Source organism: Homalodisca vitripennis, chromosome X (genome assembly GCF_021130785.1).
Source record: "Homalodisca vitripennis isolate AUS2020 chromosome X, UT_GWSS_2.1, whole genome shotgun sequence".
NCBI lineage: Eukaryota > Metazoa > Arthropoda > Insecta > Hemiptera > Cicadellidae > Homalodisca > Homalodisca vitripennis.
The window spans coordinates 147,156,533-147,181,728 of NC_060215.1; the positions used below are offsets into that span (position 1 = coordinate 147,156,533).

Consider the following 25,196-nt stretch of genomic DNA (forward strand, 5'->3'; position numbering starts at 1 on the left):
GGCAGAATAAGGTTTAAATAGAAATTTGGTGGGCGAAGATATCTATTTGAGTGTAACTCAATCCTTGTAATCATTATATTGTGGCTCTGTAAGTCGTAATGCAAGGAAAAGTCATAAGTTAAAAATATATTGCAACGAGTATAGTTTTTAATAAAAGCTGTTCTCGATATTAGAGGCTTAATACATTACAAAAAACTTCTAATATTATTTTGTTTAACTATTTTATAATCCATCCCATGTATTGACTGATCCGTCGGTGATGAGTTTGCCTTGTCATAGGTGCTACATATCACGCAGCAAGATGACCAGAATACGTATAACACGCAGATGCTGACAGACGCTAATATGTTACGACTGATCGCCTTCTGTAGTTTGATACTGGGTCTACTGGAGCAGGGACTGAGTAGCCACGGAGCAGTCCGCTACCGTCAGTACTGTAAGCGTTTAGGCCGGCTGGTCAGACACACTATGCAGTATACTACAGATCAGTTCCAGCTCTTCAGGTATCCAATTTTTTTTATGACAGAAAAAAATTGTGTGTATTTGATTTTTAGCACATTATTAAGTTGAGCATTTTTAGTGTATTAACCGTCAAAAAATGTCAGTGGAACGCGTATTTCGAAGATATAGTATATATATATATATACAGGGTGTATATTATGTCTGGAAACACCCAAATATATCCTTTAATAATTTAAATATAAATTTGAAACCTCTTACAATCGTGATAGAGATTGGGCATCTACTTTTTGGAACAATGTTTTGTTATGTCACACCAACGGGGGACGTCCTGCCGAGGGTATCGTGAATATTCTTAATGGAAACCTATACCTTGTGATACATAATTTTAAAGGTAATAGCTTACTGAATTGAATGCCACAAACCGCATCTCAAGGGAATTATTCTATCAGAAAATAGAGCATTTTTAGTATTGAAAATTTACTGATGTTCAACAATGTAATTTTAACATGGTTCTGTAGACCAGATGATTAATAACACAATAATGTTTCTCATAGGCTAGTGACCTTTGTCTCTTTAAACCTTCCTGCTGACTGGAAAACACCAAGTACAGATTCATAAGTAATCAGAGAAAGTGACTCATAAGTTTTATTCATTGTAATAAAAACTGGTAAATTTGTACTAATGAAACCAGCTTAAAAATAAATTGTTTATTTTATTTTAATTGAACATTTAAAAAAAATGCTAAAAAATTAGTGTAACACATTTTGTGGCAAGAACCATGTTAAAATTACATTGTTGAACATCAGTAAATTTTCAATACTAAAAATGCTCTATTTTCTGATAGAATAATTCCCTTGAGATGCGGTTTGTGGCATTCAATTCAGTAATCTATTACCTTTAACCCTCCAGGTGCTGACATCGCGTAGCGCGATGTTAGCGTACCTGTTTCCAGTGCTGACCTCGCGGAGCGCGATGTCAGAAACGCGATCTCTTTAAACCACGCTAGTGGCTATATATTACGGAATATCACGAACTATTTTATATAGTATTAAACTAGAAGAAATGCGGAACTCGTTATACTCTATGGAGCACGTCTTTGCTCAAAGACCGGCGCTATACGACAGCTGTTTCTAAGCGTATGTTTATTTCCAAGTCATACGGTTTCGGTCGTTCTGTTTATTGCTGTTCCGTCGTTGTTTGCATCATACCTTTGGTGTTGTAGTTGACTATTACTGTTTTATATTGTGTTTTATTGTAAAAATGAGTGAATTAAGTAGGTCTAGTGCAATAAGGAATGTGAAAGGTGTTACAATGTAGTACACAATGTTTCAAATATCACTGATTTTTTACGTGTTACAATTTATCGTTTTTTTTGCTCTGAGTGAATTCTGTCAATATGTAAACCCATAAGATGTATATACTTTTGGGTTCATTATTAAATTACCTACAACTTGTATATCTTGGATTTTTATTTTCATAACTTTGGTGAAATGATATCTAAGCTCAAAGTGAAAAAATAAAAACTTTTTTTTTTTTTTGTCAAGATTTACATTCAGCAATATTTTACCATGTAAAGGTAAGTCATATAAGTATTATTATCATATTCTGTGATCTTTCCTGAAAATAATGATATATAATATGTAGTATATTACATTAAGGTAACAGTATATAAAAAAAAACTTTCTAAACGCTTGCAAACATACTGAAAAATGCCCAGCACTTAAGGCAGTTCTAACCAGCACTTGGAGGTTAAAATTATGTATCACAAGGTATAGGCTTCCATTAAGAATATTCACGATACCCTCGGCAGGACGTCCCCCGTTGGTGTGACATAACAAAACATTGTTCCAAAAAGTAGATGCCCAATCTCTATCACGATTGTAAGAGGTTTCAAATTTATATTTAAATTATTAAAGGATATATTTGGGTGTTTCCAGACATAATATACACCCTGTATATATATATATATATATATATATATATATGGAGTGTGTTCAGAAAGTAAGTACGTTTTTTAAAAAAAACAAGTAAAACAATTTTTTAGATACAATTTTATTTCTACATGAAAGCCCAAACATTAAACTATTTTTCAAAATATTTTCCACCGATGTTCAAATACTTGTCGTAGTGGGTGATCAATTTGTCTATACCCTCTTCGTAGAAGGTTCCCTCCAACAAATGTAGCCACGACTCCACAGAAGTTTCTACTTCTTCTGTTTCAAACCCTTGGCTGCCTAGCTCGCGCTTCATGTGCAGAAAAAATTAGTAGTCAGATGGTGCCAAGTCTGGGCTGTAGGGCAGGTGATCGAACTGCTCCCAACGATATAGTTGAACCAATATGGGGCCGAGTATTGTCATGGAGCAACACGATTCCGTTACTGAGCATTCCTCTCCGTTTGTTTTGAATTGCTTTCCTTAGTTTTCCTAAGATTTCATAATACCTTGGTGCATTAATGGTTTCACCTCTTGGGAGAAAATCAATCAGCAAAATTTCTTTCCAATCCCAAAAGACAGAGCACGTGATTTTTTGTGCAGACCTTGAATTTTTGTCTCTTTGGGGATTGCGTGTGTTGCCACTCCACTGACTGCTGTTTAGATTCCAGTGTGATGACGGACCCAAGTTTAATCACCTATCACAGTTTTGTTTAAAAAATCCTCAACATAATCTAAGTACTGTGAAAGAAAAGTCAAAGCACTTCCGAGTGTTAGGGTTTTGTGCACGCTAGTGAGCATTTTTGGAACCAATCGGGAGCACAGCTTGTGATAACCCAAGTGGTTCGTAACAATTTCGTACTAAAGAATGTGTGAAATTTGTAGTGTTATGTGAAACTTCCTAAAACCATGTTGGATGCTGTCAAATAAATCATGTGTTCATCAATATTCAACCAATCAATTCGCCATTGCTCGCTCAAGTATTTTAGATATTACAGGCAGCAAGGCCAATGGCCGATAATTAGCTGCATCCAATTGGTCACCCTTTTTGAAAAGAGGTTTTATTTTTGTTTAAGTTTCTCTGGAAAATGTCTAGATAAAAACGATGAATTTACAATATGCAATAGTGGATCAGCAAGAAACTCCACATCATCCACTGGTACCGGAATACCTCCGTATCCACTACTGTAACTATTTTTTAGGTTGCCTATGATTTTCATAATTTTTTTGTATCAACTAGTTTACATTGAAAATTAATGTCTGAGATTTTATGTAAAACATCATCAACAGGTGGGTTCTGAACAAATTGCATTGTTGGGTTAATGCACAGGTTCTGTTTGAGAGTTTCATCAGCAATAGTTGAGAAATAGTTGTTAAAATTGTTGGCTATATCTATAGGGTTGTCAATTTTGTCTCTGTTTTTAACTATGAAGTCAAATCCAGAAATTGTGTCCTTGTGCTGATGATTTCTCTCGCTGTTTATGATCTCCCAAACAGCCTTATTTTTGTTAGCAGCATTGTCAATATGAGCAGCACTAGCCTCTTGTCTTAAGGTCCTTAGTTTTAAGTCGTAAGCCTTCTTTAGCTGCGTAGAAGTTTATTTATCCTCTTGGCTGCCAGAAAGACAATATCTCTCATTTGCTTTAAGAAAATCTTTCTTTAAGCGGAGAGCTTCTTCGTCATAGCATGGTCGAGCTTTTGGTTTTGCCACAACTCTGAATTTCTTGATTGGACAAGTAAGATCTAAAAAGTATGTTATTGTCTTCAAATATTGTCTGTAGGCCTCTTCCACACTATCTTGTTGAAGTACATTAGTCCAAGATTCCTCAGCCAAATATCGTTTGAGATTTGTTAAGTTCTCTGGACTTACATGTCGATGAGAGGAGGTAGTAGTTTTTTTGATTCAACAGACAGAGGCAGATAACAAAGTTGTCCGAAATAGTCACTTATACCAGTATGGAGAATTTTCACTTGAGATTCATCAATTTCAGCATTTGTGCAGATAGCATCTATGGAGGACTGATGACCTTGAAATACTCTGGTCGCCGAAAGTTGGAGTCGTGTCATGTTATGGGACAAAAGAAATTCATCAAACATAATAGTTTCCCTAGTAGGTCTTAAAATGTCAATATTTATATCCCCAATCAAAATAATTCTGCTGTGAGTCGGAATGTTATCCAGAACTTTATGAAGGACCTCGATAGCTTCTGCTGTGATGTCAATCAGATTATTAGGAGGCCGATATACACCTATCATATAAAGTTGTTCTTTTCCAGAAAGTTTGACAGAGGCAACTGTTACTTCACAGACTAGGGGTATACTGAGATGTTCCATTTCCAAACTTATAGTTTCATTCTCTATTTTGTTACTTTTGTAAATTGCTACCCCTCCTTTAATGTTATGCACTCTTCCAAATGCGGAGACCAGAGTATAACCATTTAATTGCGTATTTATGATGTTATTTGCATGTTGTCCGTGTTCTGTGACAACTACCAAATCTGGCTTGAGAGAGGATAATAAATGGTTTAATCTCTCCACCTTGTTACTGATGTGGTCGACATTTTGATGGAAAATCGACAATATGTTTTCTCCATCCAAACCAGGCCTTTGAGTGTTAATTGTTATTCTTTGGCCTTTTTCAGGTGGCTGTCCTCTAAAAAAGGACCTGTTGAGGAGGTTGCCATCTGTGTGCAAGGTTCATCTGAAGGGTTAGGTTCAGAGTGCTCTGGCAGCAATTCTAATTCAATAGCACTACTTTTATAGCTGTCATTGATTTTTTTTTTGTAGAATTCTATGTGCTTTACGAAGAATTCTTCTAGAGCTTCATTGTGACTGCGGACTTTTGCAGTTATTGGCGGTTGGTTTCTTTACCAGCACTTTTATTTTTGGATTCACACCCCCTTGCCTGTCCATATTAGCTGTAAATCTTGCTACCTGTAAGGAAACACTGAAAACATTGTTTCTTTTATTGTTAGTAGAAGGTTTTTTCAACTCGCTCAGTTTTTGACGGCAGGTTTGTCTGGCTCCTGGGGTTGATGTTGGGTAGTCTTTGGTCATCGTGCTTCTGTTCAGTTTTTGTCTGCAGGTTTGTCTGGCTCCTGGGGTCGAAGTCAGTGATTCATTTGTCCCGGGGTTAGTCAGGTTATAATTTAAATTTTGAGTGCAGATAGGTTTACTCTCCACAGGTAAATGATCCAAATTGCTGAGCTGTTTTGTTTGATTAGTAGACAACTGTTGAAGCTGTGAAGACAATGCTATCATCATATTTTCCATATTTTCTTGTTTTTTATTTATGTTTAGGATTTGGAGCAGCAGATATGGAGAGGTTGTTGCAGATGAGGGATCATTCTCGATGCCTTGGGTCTGAGAAGTGGTACTGATGGTTGCTTTGGACATATTGATGTCGATTTGATTTTCAAATTTAACTTGCAGGGTTTTTATTATTTTGTCTTTCTCATTCATCTTACAAATGTAATCATCAATTATTTGCCCCATTTTACACTCATGCTCATCAAAGGTATCTTGGTTTTTCCGTCGCAGTTGGGTTTCTCTATCAAGTGAAGCTTGCATATCGTCTAGACAGCGTTGTAGTGCTTCTAGTCTCTCTGTGTATCTTTCTTTTTCATTATTAAGTTCTTCAATCTGTTCTTCACAGCTAGCAAGTTCAGCTTTGAGTCTGATGTTTTGTTCTTTCAAGGTGTTATTCTCGTTGAGTAGTACAGAGCCTATTTTTGCAGCCATTTCAAGCTTTCCCTCTTCACTGGCTGTGTTTTCAAAAAAGTTGTTCTCAATTAGGCTATGTTCAAGTTCTTGAATAGAAATGTTTGGAGAGTCAGAACCATTGTTCATGTTTGTGTTACAGGGGAAGCTTATATTTGAATCAGCTGTCACTTGAGAAAGTAGGTTTTAAGAGTCTGTATTACATTTGTTGCATTTCCAGTCATTTATTTTATTGAAGGACATTTTTTAAAGAGTTTTTTCACTGATATTCTGACAGCCAGCATGGTACCCCACAATTCACATGTACCAGTGCACTTTAATCCTGAGTATTTTACTCCTATTGAGCATATACCACAGGTATATTTTGATGGCATTCTTAAGAGTATCAGTAATTACAAAAAGGTCAGGTATAAGGAATTGCACTGTAAAATTTAGATTGATTTAAGGTAGTCAATAACCATGTCAAAAATGTAAGATACTGTAGACCAGTGTATTACTAGATACGGTACTCAGTGGCAACTACTCAATTCATCACCACTGAGACACCTTGTCGAGTAATTGGCAGACTTCTAGTGGTCAGAATTAGTCAGAAGTTGAAAATAAATGTGTTTGATTTATGGGTAATCAACTCCTTGTCAGCCAGATAGAAGCAGTACAGTGTTAGTTGTACTGCAGTCAGCTAAAAGGTGTTATCGTAGCATATTACGGTGTAAATGAATTCTTTGAAGATAGTTAATGATGAAAACGAATAGTAAAAATATATCTTTAAAAATATGTACAATGGGTTTAGCCTTGGATTTAATAAAGGTTTTTTTATGTTTTATAGATCAATGTATCAAAAGTGATTTTTTTTATATGTATGAAAGTAATGTTTTAGAATAAGTTTAGTTAAGTAGTTTTTAATCATTGACTATGTACCAGTTTTTATTACATTGTGATATCAAAAAATGTATTGTACAATAAATAGTTGTCTATTGTCTATATCTATATTATTATAATATGTAGTATTGTGCACAATGCTTTCAGAATATATGAAGGGGTCAGAAGCCAAGGGGTACAAGTGACTTTATGGTTTTTTCTAAGTTAACTGCAGAAGCCATATCCTGAGTGTATTAAAAATGTTTGTGGACAACAGGTATAAGTAAAACTCTGTTAAATGCTGAGATCTAGTGGCAAAATGAAAAACTACTTTCAGCATCAGCTGTTTTAGTTAGAGGCCAAGGGGTACAAGCACTTGTATCTTGACAGAAACCTTTACATAAAAAAGATGTATGAATGTTACAAGCTTTTCTGTGAAGATCGGGGCGTGGAACCTACTACTGTATCTTATTACAGACATATTTTCAACACTTGTTTCAACCTTATTTTCCATCGACCACACACAGACACTTGCAATACGTGTGATAAGTTGCAAAACACCATCGAACACGGAGATGAAGAAGCAAAGGTAGCTGCTACTACAGATAAAGAATTTCACCTCCATCAAGCTGAGACTGCTAAAACTGAAATGGAACGTGCGAAAAGGAGGTAAAAGATGACCCAACCCATGTTGCGATATGCTTTGACCTCCAAAAAATGTTGCCAACCCCAATACTAACTTGTACTAGAATTTACTACTCTTGTCAACTTTGTACCTATAATTTCAACGTCCATGATATCTGTACAGGTAATGCGTTCATGTTCATGTGGCATGAAGCACAAGCTTCTAGAGGGTGCGAAGAAATTGTCTCTTGTTTGTTGCAGTATATAAAATCATTTCCTCCAACTGTAACCCACTTGACAGATTTTAGCGACAATTGTGGGGGCCAGAACAAGAGTCACATCACAGTAAAGTTCTGATTTCACGTTGTTAATAAAAAACTAACATTGAGACCATTGATTTGAAGTTTCTGCTTACTGGGCACTCTTACAACCACTGTGACAGGGACTTTGAGAAGATTTAAAATATGAAGAGGAACACTAAGAGGGGCGTTTATGTTCCTGACGATTGGATGGAGATTATTGCCGGAGCAAGTAAAAAGTTCTTGGTAAAAAAGATGTCAGATGAAGATTTTGTTTCCATGGAAGCCATTCACAAGTTCTATGTTAAATCTGTACAGGGTATCAGTAAGATGCAGTGGTTACAATTTAGAAAAAATCATCCTTGGACTTTGTTCTACAAAACTACTTTCACTAAAGACTTACCGTTTCCAGAATATAGCATGATCGCTAAGAACCCAGGAAGGATTCCGACTCAACTGCCACCTTTGCCTCCAAAAACAAACAAAAAGAAAATAAAGGCATCTAAGTACAAGGATCTTCTTAATCTGCTGCAATTTGTACCTTCGGTTCACCACAGATTTTACAGATCTCTAGACTACCAAGGGAATACTTTAACAAGACAGGCCCAATCAAGAGAAGATCAACCTTGTGAGGAAAAACCCTCATCATGAAGAAGACAACATTGAATTAGAAAACTTTTTTGACAGTGATTATGACTAAATATTTAAGATAGGAGGTTTTGTAATAAAATGTGGGTTTTATTTGACATAAAAGCCTGTGTTCTTAATTTTTTCCTAACTCCACTTGGAAGCCAAGGGATACAAGTGGCACCTCTTATCAGATAGTAGCCCATATCATAAAGAGGGAAATTAAAACCAATATAAAAAAGGTTTTTTAGCATTTTGAAATACCAGTAAAAAATAATGTGCTAAATTTACTGAACATATTTGTCCCTGGATTTGATTATATAACTTAAACTTCAAACCTTGTTTTCTCAAAACTCAAAAAGAGTCACTTGTACCCCTTGGCTTCTGACCCCTTCATATATGCTGTTCTACTAAATTTACACCTGATTCTTTAGTTGTATGGTTTGCAATAAGAAATGGGGTTAACGATCTAACCCACTTTCTCACCATTCCTTCACTCATCCCGTCTTCCCCGTAAATATCTCAAAATTGACGATCAATTTCAGCCGGTTTCACATTCCTTGTGTTAAAAAATCTTATTACAGAATGAATCTCACAATCGGCGGGATCACTAATTATCTTGTACATTTTAAAATTGTCTTAAACATTTTATTTTAAACATTCAGAGGAAACTGAAAACACAACAACTAAAATGGTGTGAGTCGATAGCCAGTGAACAAGGACGACTATTGCGCATGAGCGGAACACAGCGCTAAGGCGGGGTAGTAGAATGAAACGGTACTTACTTGCTGAACACGCCTCGTATGTGTATATATATTTATATAGTGAGTATAATTAATTTAATTTAAAAGTAAAAAATACAATTCTGAATATCCTGATAGCCACACTTTAGTATTTTTCAGTGTTTCTTCACACATCTGAATTTTGGATGTTACTACATGTTACTACGTGAAGGGTGAACTCATTAGTGTGCCTTGCTCTAAGGGATACCTGTACTCTACTATCAGCAGATAAATATTAAATTAAATTATTTTTTGTATAAACACAACAATTTCCAATAAAAGGTAACTCTGAGTATTGACTCAGAGTTTGAGTGGCTGGTTCTGTTAATACATCGCTGTAATCAGATCTCAACAGTCTTGTCGATGCAGACAGTATTTACTATTTACCTTATCTTAAGTATATGTAATGATATAAGAACCATGTGATATGGATCGTAGCTGGTATCAATATTGGTTTCATACCCATTAACTGGTAACTAATATAATGATATCATTTTAATAAAAATTAAGGTTGAATAAGGTTGCAAATCATGAAAATAATTTTCATATATTGTGAAACAGTTCAAGTTCAAGTTCAAGTTCAAAAAACCTTTATTTATTTAGGAATTTACGTGTATTACTACATTTCATATGCCAACATGGCACGTGCGAAATGAAAAAAAAACATATACAAATTTTATACAATTATATTCATCAGAGTCCTTCAGCTGGCTGCGGTTTTACTTTCAGTCTCTAATATATTGTGTACAAGAAAAACATACATCCCACCCAAACATTCATGTGAATTACAGGACGGTAATATACCCATACCTCTATTAAGTATAATAACTAACAGAATAACATATAAATAAATTACTAAAAATAAATAAATAACTAATTAACGTATATAATCCAACATGATAATAAATAACTATAAAGACATAACATAACAATAACATAACAATAATTAAATGAATTTATGATATAATTTTTGTAATAGTCAATAAAATAAATAATTAAATAAATATCCAACAAACATAAGTAACTAATGACCAATACATATCTAAAATCAAAACCTGCCAACAAACTCCAAAAATCCAATAAATAAATATCAACAATTATACCTCATATATACGTACAATAACCACCAGAATAACATATAAATAAGTTACTAACAAAAAATAAATAACTAATTAATGTATATAATCCAACATGATAATAAATAACTATAAAGACAACACAACAATAATGTAACAATAATTAAATGAATTTATGATATAATTTTTGTAATAGTCAATAAAATAAATAATTAAATAAATATCCAACAAACATAAGTAACTAATGACCAATACATATCTAAAATCAAAACCTGCCAACAAACTCCAAAAATCCAATAAATAAGCATCAACAATTATACCTCATATCCATTATCAACTATTAATGTATGAACCGCAATTCTTGCAATAAATTTATCTGTCTCTATTGGTATCATCACATCAAACCCAAGCTAACTATAAATTCCAAGGCCTTCATTTTAAATTTAGGTTTCCTCTCATACAATATGTTGTCGCCACACTCAAGTACGAAACGGTTAAACCATCTTATCCCTGAGTAGCAAAACTGTCTACGTCCGATTTCTTTAAGATAATTTGGAGTCTCTATGACCATTCTAGCAGATAATCTAGTGTCACGATTAAACTTTTGTAATTCATAATTTATTAAATGCTTTCTCATATACATTATTGCACTCAATACATATAGCTGAGAAAAAGTCAAAATTTTCTCCTGCTGAAATAAGTGTGACACACTATCAAATTTTCCTACATGGTACACATTCCTCACTGCAAATCGCTGTAACATTATCACCTGCCTCAAAACTGAGTCATAAGTCCCACCATAGTGTATAATACCATACCTTATGGTTCCCTCAAACCAAGACAAATATAGTTTCTTTAAATGGTCAGACTTTAGATACTCTCTCATATGGTATAAAGCATAATTTATTTTTCTGAGCTTTCCTACTAGATATTTTGTGTAGAAGTCCCATTTAAAATTTCTATCTATTATAAGCCCTAAGTACTTGACATTATAAACTACCTCAATACCCTCACATAAACATTTATAAAGGCACAAATGTTGATGACAGAAAAAGTTATTTTCATTTTGTAGTTCTCTACATTCTTTATTTCGGTCAAAAAATAATATACATTTTGACTTATTACTATTTATTATTATTTTATTTTGAACTAGCCAAATTGAAATAGATTTTAAGTCTTGGTTAACCATTTGTCTTAATGTATTTTTATTATTTGCAGAACAAACCATTGTTGTGTCGTCAGCATATGCAAATATTGTTGAGTACAAGGGAATTTGCAATATCTCATTTATATATATAATAAACATTAAAGGTCCCAAAACACCCCCTTGTGCAACACCATAATTTAACTGCAATTCTTTGCTCAAGACACCATTCACCTTTACAACCTGCTTTCTGCCATTACAAAAAGACCTAAGCCATTTCAATGCATTGCCTCCAATACCGTAAATTCTTAATTTATTTAATAAAATATTTATATCAATTAAATCAAAGGCTTTTTTAAAGTCTAAGTACACAGCCAACACATACTTATTCTGGTTTAATTGAATCTGCAATACATTTAACGTGCCTCTCAATGGCAAGATTTGTACCTCTATCTGGCAAAAACCCAAACTGATTGTTTGAAAACAAAGACCTTGAAAAAAAGTAATCCAGCAGCTGTTCTTTAATAATTACCTCAAAAATTTTAGCTATAGTATTAATTAACGATACAGGTCTATACGATGAAACTTCTGTATGGCTACCTGCTTTATATATTGGCACTACACAAGCAATCTTAAATTTATCAGGACATATACCGTGTCTTAGAGATTTTTCAAAAATATTCAGAAGAAGCGGTAAAAACACATTAATGTTACGCTTAATAGTAATGATGCTTATTCCATCCAGCCCACAGCTTTTTTTATTTGTCATTGTATTTATAGCTCTTGCAACGTTTTCGTGACTAATTGAGAAATGCTCAAACACAACACAGTTATCAGAACTGTCAATAAGAAACATATCACTACCAAAATGCTCCTGTCTCAGCTGAGAGGTAACATTTACAAAATAATCATTAAACACATCTGCTACCTCCAGCTCATTCCTACTAACATCAATCAGAGTACCATTACAATTAATTCTACTTATAGCTATTTTTTCCTTTTTTGTAATGCTCTTAATTATTTTCCAGTACTGTTTTGTGTTACTGCAATTATAATCAAAAAGAGTAGAGTAATAATCAAGTTTGGCTTTTTTGATTTGCCTTTGCACAGTATGAGATAGTTCCCTGTACCTAGATTTCAAATAAATATTTTCTATATCCCTAATGTATAATTTATAAAAATGGTTTTTCATGTTTATTAGATTCACCAAGTGATCATTTATCCAAGGATTGCGTCTTCTATTTCTACTATTAATCTTTCTGAGTTTACAAGAGTCATTATAACAATTACTATATGTATCATATAATATTTTAACACAGCTATTTACATCACATGCCTGAATAACGGGCAACCAATTAGCAGACAATAACTTTCCACTAAGCATATCATAATCTACAACTTTAGAGAACTTTACTTTATTCCTTAATTCTAAATTCAAGTTAAAAACATTTAATTCCAAAGCAAAGTGATCGGTCATGTACGTTTGTAAAACATAACTTTTGAAATCTAATGCACTAGTATTCCTAATCAAAATATGATCAATGCATGATTTACTTATTCCAAGTATTCGAGTTGGTTCTTTTATGTAATTTTCAAAGCCATATGATGTGTATAAATTTATATAATTTGGACCAGATCCATTATCTTTTAATGTACAAACATTTATATCCCCTATATATGAGTACACTAAGAAAATAAAAGACCTAGAAAAAGAGACAAAGCTCCTAAGAAGTAAAGTAGGGAACAGTGATGAAACAACTCTTTCCAATATTAGGACTGCTAATGTCTCTGTACAAACAGTAGCACCCAACGTAAACCAACAATCACAACCAGCTTCAAACTCGCCATCCCTTCTAAATGAAAATTGTCCAGCTAAAAACAAAGCAGGGATGCATGGAAACTTTAATTAAAACGATGACAGCCCAAATTGAAACCATTCTTTTTAAACAACAACAAGTTATCTGAGCTACAGCACACAAAATGACCTTTTGACTGACTCTGACAAAATTATGCTCACAAAAAATAACCAAACATGCTCTAAAAAACCGAACACCTCTCTGACTAATGGCAATTCAAAGAAAGCACAGACTGCAGAAACATCCAAACATGCACAAAAAAACTTTAAAAATGTTGTGGACAGAGACCAGCACAGAAAAACCCTTTAAAAAAATCAAGGAAAACATTCCAAAGCATCTCTTTACAAGTCGCAAAAGCCCAAGAGAAACTTAAGAAACCTAAAATATCCTTACCAGCTAAAGTGGCTAAAAAAACCCATAGAAAAATCCACAATGAAACTAAGTCATGGACCCCCGCTACATGCTAAGCTAAAAGCAGAGATGAAAGCTACTATGATTTCTTCCTCAAACACATTGATTTTTACAGAACACTCAAGACAGTACATCCTGACTGCTCACTCACTTACTTTTTTAGACAATGCCAAAGTGAAAATCTTACATCCCTAACCAAACAAAAACAGGGAAAAAACAAAAAACTCAAAGCATAAAAAAAGTCCCAAATAAACTTTCCGTCTTACACCAAAATGTAGAGGGAATAAGTAAAAAATCAAACCGGCTAAATCACCTTATAGAAGAAACCAACCCCGACATAATCATAATTAGCGAGCATGGGGCTTAAAAAAGATCAAATGGAAAACACCAGACTGCCTAAGTACTGCCTAAAAACACATTTCACAGCCGTGAAAACCATAGAAAGGGAGTGTCGCCATTTTTGTCAAAGATGAACTAGCAACAGCTGCGCAACCCATAATCATAGAATACAACAAAGAGCTAACATGTGAGATGGGCATGATCAAAGTATCGCTAGGTAAAAGGCCAGCTATACATCTTAGGTGTCTACAGAACCCCAGCAGGACAACTTGAAGAAGCTTTAACCTTACTCTCAGCGACAATTGAAGAAACGAGGGCTGAGAATCACCCGATTCTTGTTATGGGAGACATAAATGTTAATAGTCTGAAAAAAGACAGGGAGAATGATATGCTTAATGACACCCTAAGCAGCCACAACATCACTAGAACTACCACTCCCTCCAACACGAGTTACCCCAACATCCAAGACATCTATAGATTTCATCTGTACAAATATGGTCTCGGATGAAATAACTACTAACGTGATCCATGCTGGAATTTCTGACCACTCAGCTCAAATCTGTGAAATAACACACACAACAACTCTACCAAAACAACAAAGTACAATGCGCAGAATATTAAACCAAAGAAACCTTAACTTACTAAAGGTTCAGTTGGAAAATGAAGACTGGCAAAATGTACACAACACAGACTCAGCAGAAACAGCATACAAAAATCTTCTGTCAACAGTGGTAATCAACCGAAACTCAACCTGCCCTAGAAAAATGTCCCGCCTAGGAGGAGGTAGGTGATGGTTTTTGCTGACGAAGAAACAAATTGCCTGAAACAAAACTATTTACAATGTCTTCAAAAATATGAACTCACTGGAGCGCTATCAGATAAAAATAAAATGAGCAAGGCAAAGAAAGATTATGATATGAGGCCTGAAATCAGTTTAAAAGCGCCAAGCATCAGCTGATCACATAGCAAACGCTGCAAATAAATCAAAGGCATTGTGGCAGGTCATAAATAGTGAGAGGAAGGACAATCAACCAAAAATATCAGAACCAAAAATTACTATAGGACAGGAAATCGTCACTAACCCCCACACAATTTGCTAATCACTTTAACCAGTTTTTTCACCAATATTGCAGAAATCACCCTAAAAAACCAGCCAAAAGTCACAAAACAACCTGCACCTCCACAAACCTCAGGTAATGATTTAAAACACAGCTACCTTTCACTGATGAACAAGAAAATTGAAGAGATCATCGATAATCTTAAACCCAAAACCTCGTCAGGATTAGATGAAATTTCAGCAAAGATGCTGAACACTGTAAGAAAGCTTTAACTCCACCACTAGTCAAAGTAACAAACTTATCCCTCGCTTATGGCCACTTTCCAGCCGCACTTAAAACAAAGTAAAGTATACCCCAAGCTAAAAAGTGGAAACCAGACTGAAGCCAAAAACTACAGACCCATATCGTTAATCTCAACCTTCTCCAAAGTAATTGAGAAAATAGTTTTAAAAAGACTAATGGACCACTGTGAACATAACAGCCTGTTAACAGAAAGCCAACATGGCTTCATCAAGGGAAGATCCACAACATCTGCCATAATCAAACTTGCGGAATTCATCATTGATAGCTTGGAAGAAAAAAATCTGGTTACTGGAATTATGCTGGATTTCAGCAAAGCTTTTGATTGCTTGGGACACGAACTGATCTCAACAAACTTGAACAGCTTGGTGTGAAAGGCCAAGCCCACGCATGGTTCAAGAGTTATTTGGAAGGAAGAAGTCAGGTTGTTGACATTCAAGACACACAAAAAAACATACGCCAAGAAGTAAGATCAGACCCTTTACCCATTACAAGGGGTTGTACCTCAGGGGTCGGTATTGGGACCAGTCCTATTCATTCTCCTGACAAATGACATGCCACAATATCTAGGAATGCACTGTACTCCCCTAATGTACGCTGATGATACGACACTTCTAGTCTCCGAGTCATCACCAAACAATGTGGCCATCAACTCTTACATAGCACTGAATAAGGCATATCAATACTGTCATGAAAACGACTTAGTTGTAAACGCTGAAAAAACCAAACAATTAGCTTTTGGGAGAAGACAGGAGGAAGTCCCAGAAAACTACCAGAAGTATCAATGGAAAGCCAGACCAAATTCCTAGGAATGAACTATCGACAATGCACTATCCTGGAACAATCATGTTGACGCACTCTCCAAAAAATTGAACTCGCTGCTTGTACATTTTAAAAAGAGTAAACCTCGTCAGTGATGATGCCCACAACAAAAACTGCCTACCATGCATTGTTCGAGTCTCACTTACGATATGGCCCATGCAGTTTGGGGAGGCACAACAGCAGGAAAACCTTAATCGAATTCTACTTCTCCAGAAGAGAGCAATCAGGATTATGGCCGGCCTTGGCCCAAGGGAAGAGCTGCAGAAAGGTCTTCAAAACTACAAATGTGTTAACAATCATCGGCCTATACATAAAAGAAGTCATATTATATGTAACGATCGAACAGCTTCAACGAGGCCTTGATATACACACACACAAACACTCGTCATGCATCAAACTTTCACCTCCCTCTACATCACACTGCATCATATGAGAGGAAACCATCCTATATGGGGAGGAAACTCTTTAACCTCCTACAGAAGATCTAAAGATGCTGAACGTGAAGAAGTTGAAGACAGCCCTGACCAACTGGCTCATCGACCGACCATTTTACTCCATTGATGAGTTCCTGGACTGGAGGAAGAATGTGAAGAACACATTCACTGAAGGAAAAATACCTATATAAAATTGACGCCATTGCATTTCTCGATGTTGTGTTAATAAAGAATTTGTCTATTGTCTATTGTCTATTGTCTATAATAATCATAGGGTCATTATTTAATTTTAAAACATTTTCAAACTCTTCTCTAAACTGAGAAAAACTGAATTTACATGATCTATAGATAGCTACAATTGATAATTTGTACTTATTATTTTGTGATACAAGAAACAGTACCACATGAATCATTTCAGCTGTGGGCATAGATAACAATCGATGCTCAAAGTCCAGATGACTATCCAAATATATAAGCACACCTCCAGCTTGATTACTCTCCCTTGCCTGCATGATCATGTTGTAACCTGGGATCTGGTAGGACTGCTTCTCATCTGACTTTATCCATATCTCACTTAAAATAATCAAGTCGTATTTCTTGTTATTCACTTCTAACAGGCCAAAAGTAGGAGGTTTTGTTAAAATCACCAAAGGGTAGAGAAAATATCTGATGATTTTTGCATTTTATTTGTCAATACTGAACCAATGATGTCAATTCAAATCCATTCTTTTCAATAATAGATTTTTTACTCGTATTTGCTAAATATCTTAAAAAGTATTATAGAATTTTCATATTTCTACACTCTTTTTACACATATTCTCCTACAATTTTTGTAGACCTGGTGAATGTAATCCAATTGATTTATTTATTGCTGAAAATATACTAAATAGTGATTCATTGCCAAGTGGTATCTTATTTTTTTTTCAAATAACTTGAGACCATACTATTTATTAAAGTTAAAGTTTGATGAAGCTAAGTACAAATAAATTAGTAGATTTGTAATGAACAAGGACAAATAGCAGTACGCTAACAATGATATTGAACAATAAAGGGTTTTTAAAGTTCAGTTTTATAATCTAATCAATAACAACTGTTAAAAGATCTCATATTCAAATTCTGTAGAATCGGACATACAGAATAGTCGGCAATATACATAATATATTTCCTTAAAGAATCAAATATTGAATATTCTATTTCAATGCCTTGTGCTGATGGTGTGTCTGTCTTGTAATACAGGAGTGAAGGCGTGGGAGGGGACGCTGCCATGATGGAGAGACTGGTGGTGGAGTATGATGCCTTACTGTCTCGTGCAGTTTCTGTCTTGTACCACAGCCCGGGCCGTACCACCTGGCAGTTCTTGGCTGTTTTGCCATTTGGTTCTGTCTCTACCAGTCGATTGTGGAAACTTTTCCGCTTTCTACTTTTAGGAGATGATGAGCCTGTAGGTGAGGTTATAAAACAAATCTGCACTAGTACTAAATATTTTGAGGATTTATCATAGACAGGAGGAGTTGTGGACACAACTAGATAAATTTGGCATCCCGAGAAAATTAATAAACTTAGTTAAGATGAGTGTCACAGAGTCAAGAGGCTCAGTAAGAATTAATGGTCGGGACTGTGTACCTTTTGGGATAAACTCAGGAGTCAGGCAAGGAGATGGTCTTTCTCCAATCTTATTTAATATTGCCATAGAAGAAGCACTTCAGAGTGTAGCAGAGAGGGATTTAGGGGTGGAAGTTGGAGCTAAACTAAACATCCTAGCTTTTGCAGATGATGTTGTCATATTTGCAGAAAATGTAGATGATTTGAGGTCACTAACTAGACTATTTATGAGTGAGGCAGAGAAAGTGGGGTTGAAGACGAATTATGCAAAAACTAAATATATGCACTTTAGAAGGAATCAAAATCAAAGAGGAGGACCCCTACAAATTGATGGGCATGTTTTCGAATAAGTGGAGAACTTTAAGTACCTTGGGGTCACAATATCAAATAAAAACACAGATGAACCAGAGATACAAAATAGGATCAACTCAGCAAATAGATGTGTATATGCATGCAATAGGATACTTTCAACCAAATCTCTCTCTCACAAAACTAAAACTAGAATATACAAAACAATTATATGTCCAGTGCTTTTGTACGGATCCGAAACGTGGAGGCTAAATAAGAAGGATGAGAAAAAGCTTCTAGTTTTCGAGAATAGAATTTTACGTAAAATTTGTGGGCCATCATATGAACAAGGGGTATGGAGAAGAAAACATAATAGAGAAATCAGGGAGCTCTACATTAGTACGGATGTAATAGGAGAAATAAAGTGCAGAAGACTCCGTTGGGCAGGCCATGTTTTGAGAAGAGAAGAGGAATGCAAACTGAGGAGGGTAATGTACGGTAACCCAGAAGGAAGACGGCCCCGTGGGAGACCGAAAGTGAGATGGTGGAACCAGGTGAAGGCTGATATGGAGAAGATGGGCGCTTCAGAGGAAGATGCAGAGGACCGTTCAAGATGGAGGAGCTTTGTTGGTGCGGCTAAATATCACCTCCGATATAAATGGCCCTGGGAGTAAGAGTAAGAGTAAGAGTATCATAGACAATAGACAAACATCTTTATTTGTAATTTCATTAAGAAATACAATGGTGTCACAATAAATAATATAAGAGGAATTCTTGGTGTGTAACATTTTCAGTTTTTCTTCAGGTCACTTGATCCACGAATTCCTTAATTGAGTAGACTGGGCATTCTACCAGAAATTCCCAGAGTATTTTCTTTAGTTTTTTAATTGGAGCAGTTTTTATATGATCTGGTAGAGAGTTGATAATTTTGCGACCAATATATGAGGGTTTCTTCCTGTATTGTGTCGTACAGCAAAAACATCACCAACATCACACACACACACACACACGCACACACACACACACACACACGCACACGCGCACACGCACACACATACACACATACATCACTAACAGCATTGATCATGACTAATCCATTGGAATAAGTTGGTAGAATCAAATTAGTTTTCTTCACAGGTTATATTTACAAAATCAATACAGGAAAGATAATTAAGCCTGTGACCTTAAAAATAATTGAATATTACGGAGTTTTAAATTCTCTGAAAAGTAATGAAAACCTCACTTGATATTTGTAAAGTGTAAAGAGTAAAGTGTGCGATATTGCATCATCCATTTTTTTGTGAACATTTCATTTTACTAGTATTTTAGTTGATCAATCAATCATAATCCTTATTTACATTCCAGTTACTAATATTAGTGCAGTATAGTAATCTGGTAGGAGGTTGAAACATTTTGTTCCGATGTAGGTTGGCTTTTTTTAACAGAACTGTGCTGTGTCTTGGGAAAGGGATTCCTGATGAATTCCTTGTGTTGTGCCCATGGTTTCTGCTTTCTCTGGGAAGGCCAATTTTGTCAACCAAGAGTATCACATCTTGGATGTAGATAGTGTGATGATGGTCTTAATTTTTAGCTGCTTAAAAGCTTCCATTTCAGTTCAGCTAAGGATCTTATTGCTGCTTTCTGTATAGTGAGTACTCTGCTCAGGTTAGTAGCAGAGGTGGCACCCCATATTACAATACTGTATCGAATGTGAGATTCCAGAAGTGCATGATAGCTACTTTTGCTACATCTGTTGTGCTTGTTTGCTTCAACCTTCTACCACTTAGACAGCAGAGTTCATTTTTTTACGTAACTCACTGATCTGTGGGCTCCACGTCAGTTTGGCATCAAGAGTAAGGCCTAAGAGTTTTCTCTCTTCTTCTCATCAAGTACAGCTGGAATGTGTTCCCTCCTGCCAAAGTTTGTTTGTTTGGTTTATAGAGGGTTTGCAGGTCATATTTAAGGCTATTTAAGCATTTAAGGTTAGTTCTTCGGCTGTGTTTCTTTACAAAGTAAATATCAGCGTACATAACCACTGAGCTGTAGTCTCTAATGTAGTTTGAGAAGTCATGAGTTAAAAGAATGAACAGCACTGGGCCCAGTACCGAGCCTTGTGGAACACCTCTTGACAATAAGAAGGCACTTTTATCTGTCAAACTGAGTTACACAGCTTGTTGTATGCTTTAATTCAACTAATTGTGAGTGTCCTTCAATATAACTCCTAAACCAGCAGGATGCAGTTTCCTGTAATCTGAGATCCTTAAGCTTCTTTAGTATTATCTGAATAGAATAGAATAGAATTTTCTTTATTAACTTGAACATAGAGAACAGTTATGCGTCATATAAAGTATTTTAGTACAGGTTTGAACAATTGTAGTTTGTGATTAGTGTCTTTGTTGAAACTGGAGCTCTTCAATGAATTCTTGAATAGTATACACAAGATATTCAGTCAACCAGGCGTCAAATTCCTTCCCTATCATCTGTCTGTAGTTTGCTGGAAGCTGGTTAAATAGACGTGCCCCCAGAGACGTTGGTTTTCGTTCATGTAGTGCTGTGCGATGTCGTACTGGTGGGGTAATGAATGAGCTCCTGGTGTTATGGTTGTGTAGTCGGGTTTCTCTAGGGAGTCCTAACTTGTCCACAAGGAGTATGAGTTCTTGTATAAAGATTGCTGTGACAGTCTTGATTATGAGGTGTTTGAACACAGGCCTGCAGCTGTCTCGATGATCCAGATTGGCTAAACATCTCACAGCTGATTTTTGAATTGTTAATACTCTCTTAAGATTTAAAGCTGAGGTACCACCCCACACAACTACCCGGTGGGTTTCCATGAGAGCATGATAGGCAATTTTTGCCGTCTCCTTGTTGCTTATGTTTTTTGTTCTTTTCAACACATATAAGGCAGTGTTCAACTTTTTGCAAAGGGTGTCGATGTGTGGACCCCAGGTTAGTTTAGAATGTGTATAGTTAGGCCAAGAAGCACTGTCTCCTCTTCATAGCTTAGGTCTGATAAAACAGGAACTTGATCTCCTCTTCTTCCAAAATTAATTTGTTTTGTTTTGGTAAGGTTTGCAGCTAAGGTCCTCTGGGGAGTCACTTTGAAGGAGTAGGGTTGTATCATTGTTATACATAACAACAGAGTTGTGATCTTTTATGTAGTCAGGGTAGTCATTTGGTAGGAGTATGAAGAAAACAGGACCAAGCACGGACCCCTGTGGAACACCTCTGGTTATTGAACCTGGGGCTGATCTAACTGTCTGTATTACTCCATTATTTATGTGGGTCAGCTCTACCAGTTGACTCCGCCCTGTCAAGTAGCTCTTAAACCAGTTATTTGCAGTGCCCCTTTTTCCCAGTCTTTCTAGCTTGTCTAAGATGATTTTGTGCCATATGCAGTCAAACGCCTTTGAGTAGTCAAGCAGTATAGCTGTCGTAAATTTATTGTCGTCAAAGCGATTGATAATAAATTCAATGAGGTCGGTCACTGCTGTGGTTGTGGAATTTTCTTTTATGAATCCATGCTGGCTTTTTGTTAAAATGTCAAATTTCATTAAGTGGATCATCAGTCTTTTCAATACGATGTTTTCTATTATTTTAGAGAACGTGAGAATTATTTAAATTGGCCAATAATTTCCAGTTTGGGTTTTTTTCACCTTTTTCAGCTTTGGGTACACCTTAGCTTCTTTCAGTGCAGAGGGGAAACAGCCAGTTTGGAGAGACTTGTTTATTACAGCTGTTAGTGGTGTAAGGATAGCATCTACACAGTATTTTACTAATTTAGCTGATATTTCGTCAACACTACAAGAGGTATTATTCTTTAGTGAAAATTTATGTCTTTTAAAGACAGCTGTATACATTGCTATTAACATTGCTATGGACTACTGTAGAAACAATGACCTGGTTTTCAATGAATCAAAGACGAAACAAATTTCATTTGGGAACAAGAAGGATGACATTTCAGATCTACCAAATCTTCAATCTGTCAGCTCACCTAATTATCTTGGAATCATTGTTGATGACAAACTCTCTTGGCTAAATCATATTAATAACTTATGCCTGAAACTTAGCTCAGCAATCTATGCCATAAAAAGGACGAAAGCTATAAGCACGACAAAAGCCACAATAACAGCCTATCATGCTCTGTTTGAAAGTCATATGAGATATGGCCTAGCGGTTTGGGGTGGTTCAACTGAAAGAAATCTCCAACAAATCCTCATTCTTCAAAAAAAGGCTCTAAGAATCATGGCCGGCTTTGGATTTAGAGAGAGCTGTAGAGGGGTATTCAAAGAGTGGAGGTTATCAACAGTAGTCAGCCTTTATATTGTAGAATGTATTGTGATAGCTACAACTCATAATGTCTAACAGCACCAAGACATTCACTCTTACAATACTAGGCATGCCCATAACTTTACTTTGCCAATCCACAAGTTAACTCTCTCTGAAACAAAACCAACCTATGCTGGAGCAAAATTCTTCAATAATCTCCCTGATGAGCTGAAGAAAATGGAAGGAAGGAAGTTGAAGAAAAGCCTGCACTCCTGGTTCCAAGAGAGCCCCTTTTACTCAGTAAAAGAATTCTTGAATTGGAGAGCCGACTTGCAGAGAACGTGAAAACCTAGGCAGCTAATGACAACAAACCTGGGAGAAATTTTTAAGATAATATGTATTTGACGCCATTTCCTTCTTGATGAATGTGAAAATAAAGAATTGTCTTGTCTTGTCTTTACCTCTTTTTCATTAGTTATATTGAAACAAAGGTTTTGGTGAACTGGAGTTTGTGTTGCTATTACTGTTTTTGTGTTGGAGTTTAACTGTATAGCTTCTCTTTTAAAATGGACATAAAAAACAAGATAGCTACATGCCAATACTGATAGTGAAAGTGGTCCCAGGAAACAGTAAATTAGTGAAGGTTTTAGGTAAAATCAACAAATTTCCTCTTATCAACACCTTACCTGGAGTACTGTGTCCTTTCACATATGATTTGACACATCTTGATTCAAGAGTCAAGATAATTTTTCATTTTACTGACACTCACACAGCTGTTCTGGATAGTGATGCCACAAACACCTGGACAACGAGCTGGCTGATATATTACAGCCACATCACATCGATTAACAGCACAAAACATTTAGATGAATTAATGGACAAAGAAAATCAAACATTAAAAATGGCATTAGAATGGTTTGAAGCAAACTCACTTGTTGTAAATAGTAATAAGACGGAGAAAATAGTTTTTTCTTTAAACAATCTATTATTAGAAGAGAGTACTTCAACTGCTAAGTTATTAGGTATTTGTTTGGATTGGGCCTATCATATTGATTACCTTTGTAAAAAACTATCTAGAATAGTTTATCTTTTAAGGAAGTTAAGAAATTATGTATCTATTGAAACATTGTTATTAGTTTATAATGCCCTTTTTCAATCGCAATTAAGATATGGTGTAACTGTATGGGGAAACAGTACTAAAGCACAAAGAGCATTCATATGGCAAAAACAAGCGGTTAGGTCAATAAAAAATGTATCAGACAGAGAAACTTGTGTTCCTCTATTTAGAGAGTATAAAATTATGACTCTGCCAAATCTTTATATTTACTGTTGTTTAGTAAGTGTAAAAGAAGTCCTCCCCAGCTTTACAATTAGGGAACAAGTACATGGGTATGATACGAGGAGGAAGTATTTTTTAGATCTTACTCAAGTAAGATTAGAAAAAACTAGAGGTAGCCATATGTTTATGAAAATTAAACTGTTTAACAAATTACCACAAAATGCATGGATTGTACCTTTAAACAATTTTAAGAGAGTATTAGAGAACTGGTTCAAGAATAATGTTTATTACTCAGTCTCAGATTTCTTAAGCAGCAATATTACATGTTTATGCTTTTAAAATTAATTTTCGTTGTGTGTCCCATTGATTTGTTAAATTATAGACCGTAATTGTTTGTATTTGTTTTATTTATTCGTGATATAGTATGTGTTTTATTTATTAATGTATCTGTATATACATAAATGAATAAGCTGACTTTGTCTATCGCTGTAATTAAGCTTAATGACAATAAAATATTTCTGATTTCTGTATCTTGAGTGACTGGTTGCAGGTATAGAGAGCTGTTGTGTATCGTGTACTTTAATTCTGTTTGGAGGAGGGTTTGTACAAATGCAGTTAATAGACCTTGCTGTATCTTGAGTGACTGGTTGCAGGTATAGACAGCAGTTGTGTATTGTGTACTTTAATTCTGTTTGGAGGAGGGTTTGTACAAATGCAGTTAATAGACCTTGCTGTATCTTGAGTGACTGGTTGCAGGTATAGACAGCTGTTGTGTATCGTGTACTTTAATTCTGTTTGGAGGATGGTTTGTACAAATGCAGTTAATAGACCTTGCTGTATCTTGAGTGACTGGTTGCAGGTATAGACAGCTGTTGTGTATCGTGTACTTTAATTCTGTTTGGAGGAAGGTTTGTACAAATGCAGTTAATAGACCTTGCTGTATCTTGAGTGACTGGTTGCAGGTATAGAGTGCTGTTGTGTATCGTGTACTTTAATTCTGTTTGGAGGAGGGTTTGT

General features: G+C 35.5%; 1 protein-coding gene across 1 annotated transcript in view; it reads left to right on the forward strand.

The window, feature by feature from the left end:
- LOC124369659 (ectopic P granules protein 5 homolog) overlaps positions 1-25,196 on the forward strand; it is a 335,562-nt gene that overhangs the window by 67,824 nt on the left and 242,542 nt on the right. The window contains exons 7-8 of the mRNA XM_046827710.1: positions 280-503; positions 17,981-18,189. Coding sequence (XP_046683666.1) covers positions 280-503; positions 17,981-18,189 — 433 coding nt within the window. The remainder of the gene's footprint in view (positions 1-279; positions 504-17,980; positions 18,190-25,196) is intronic.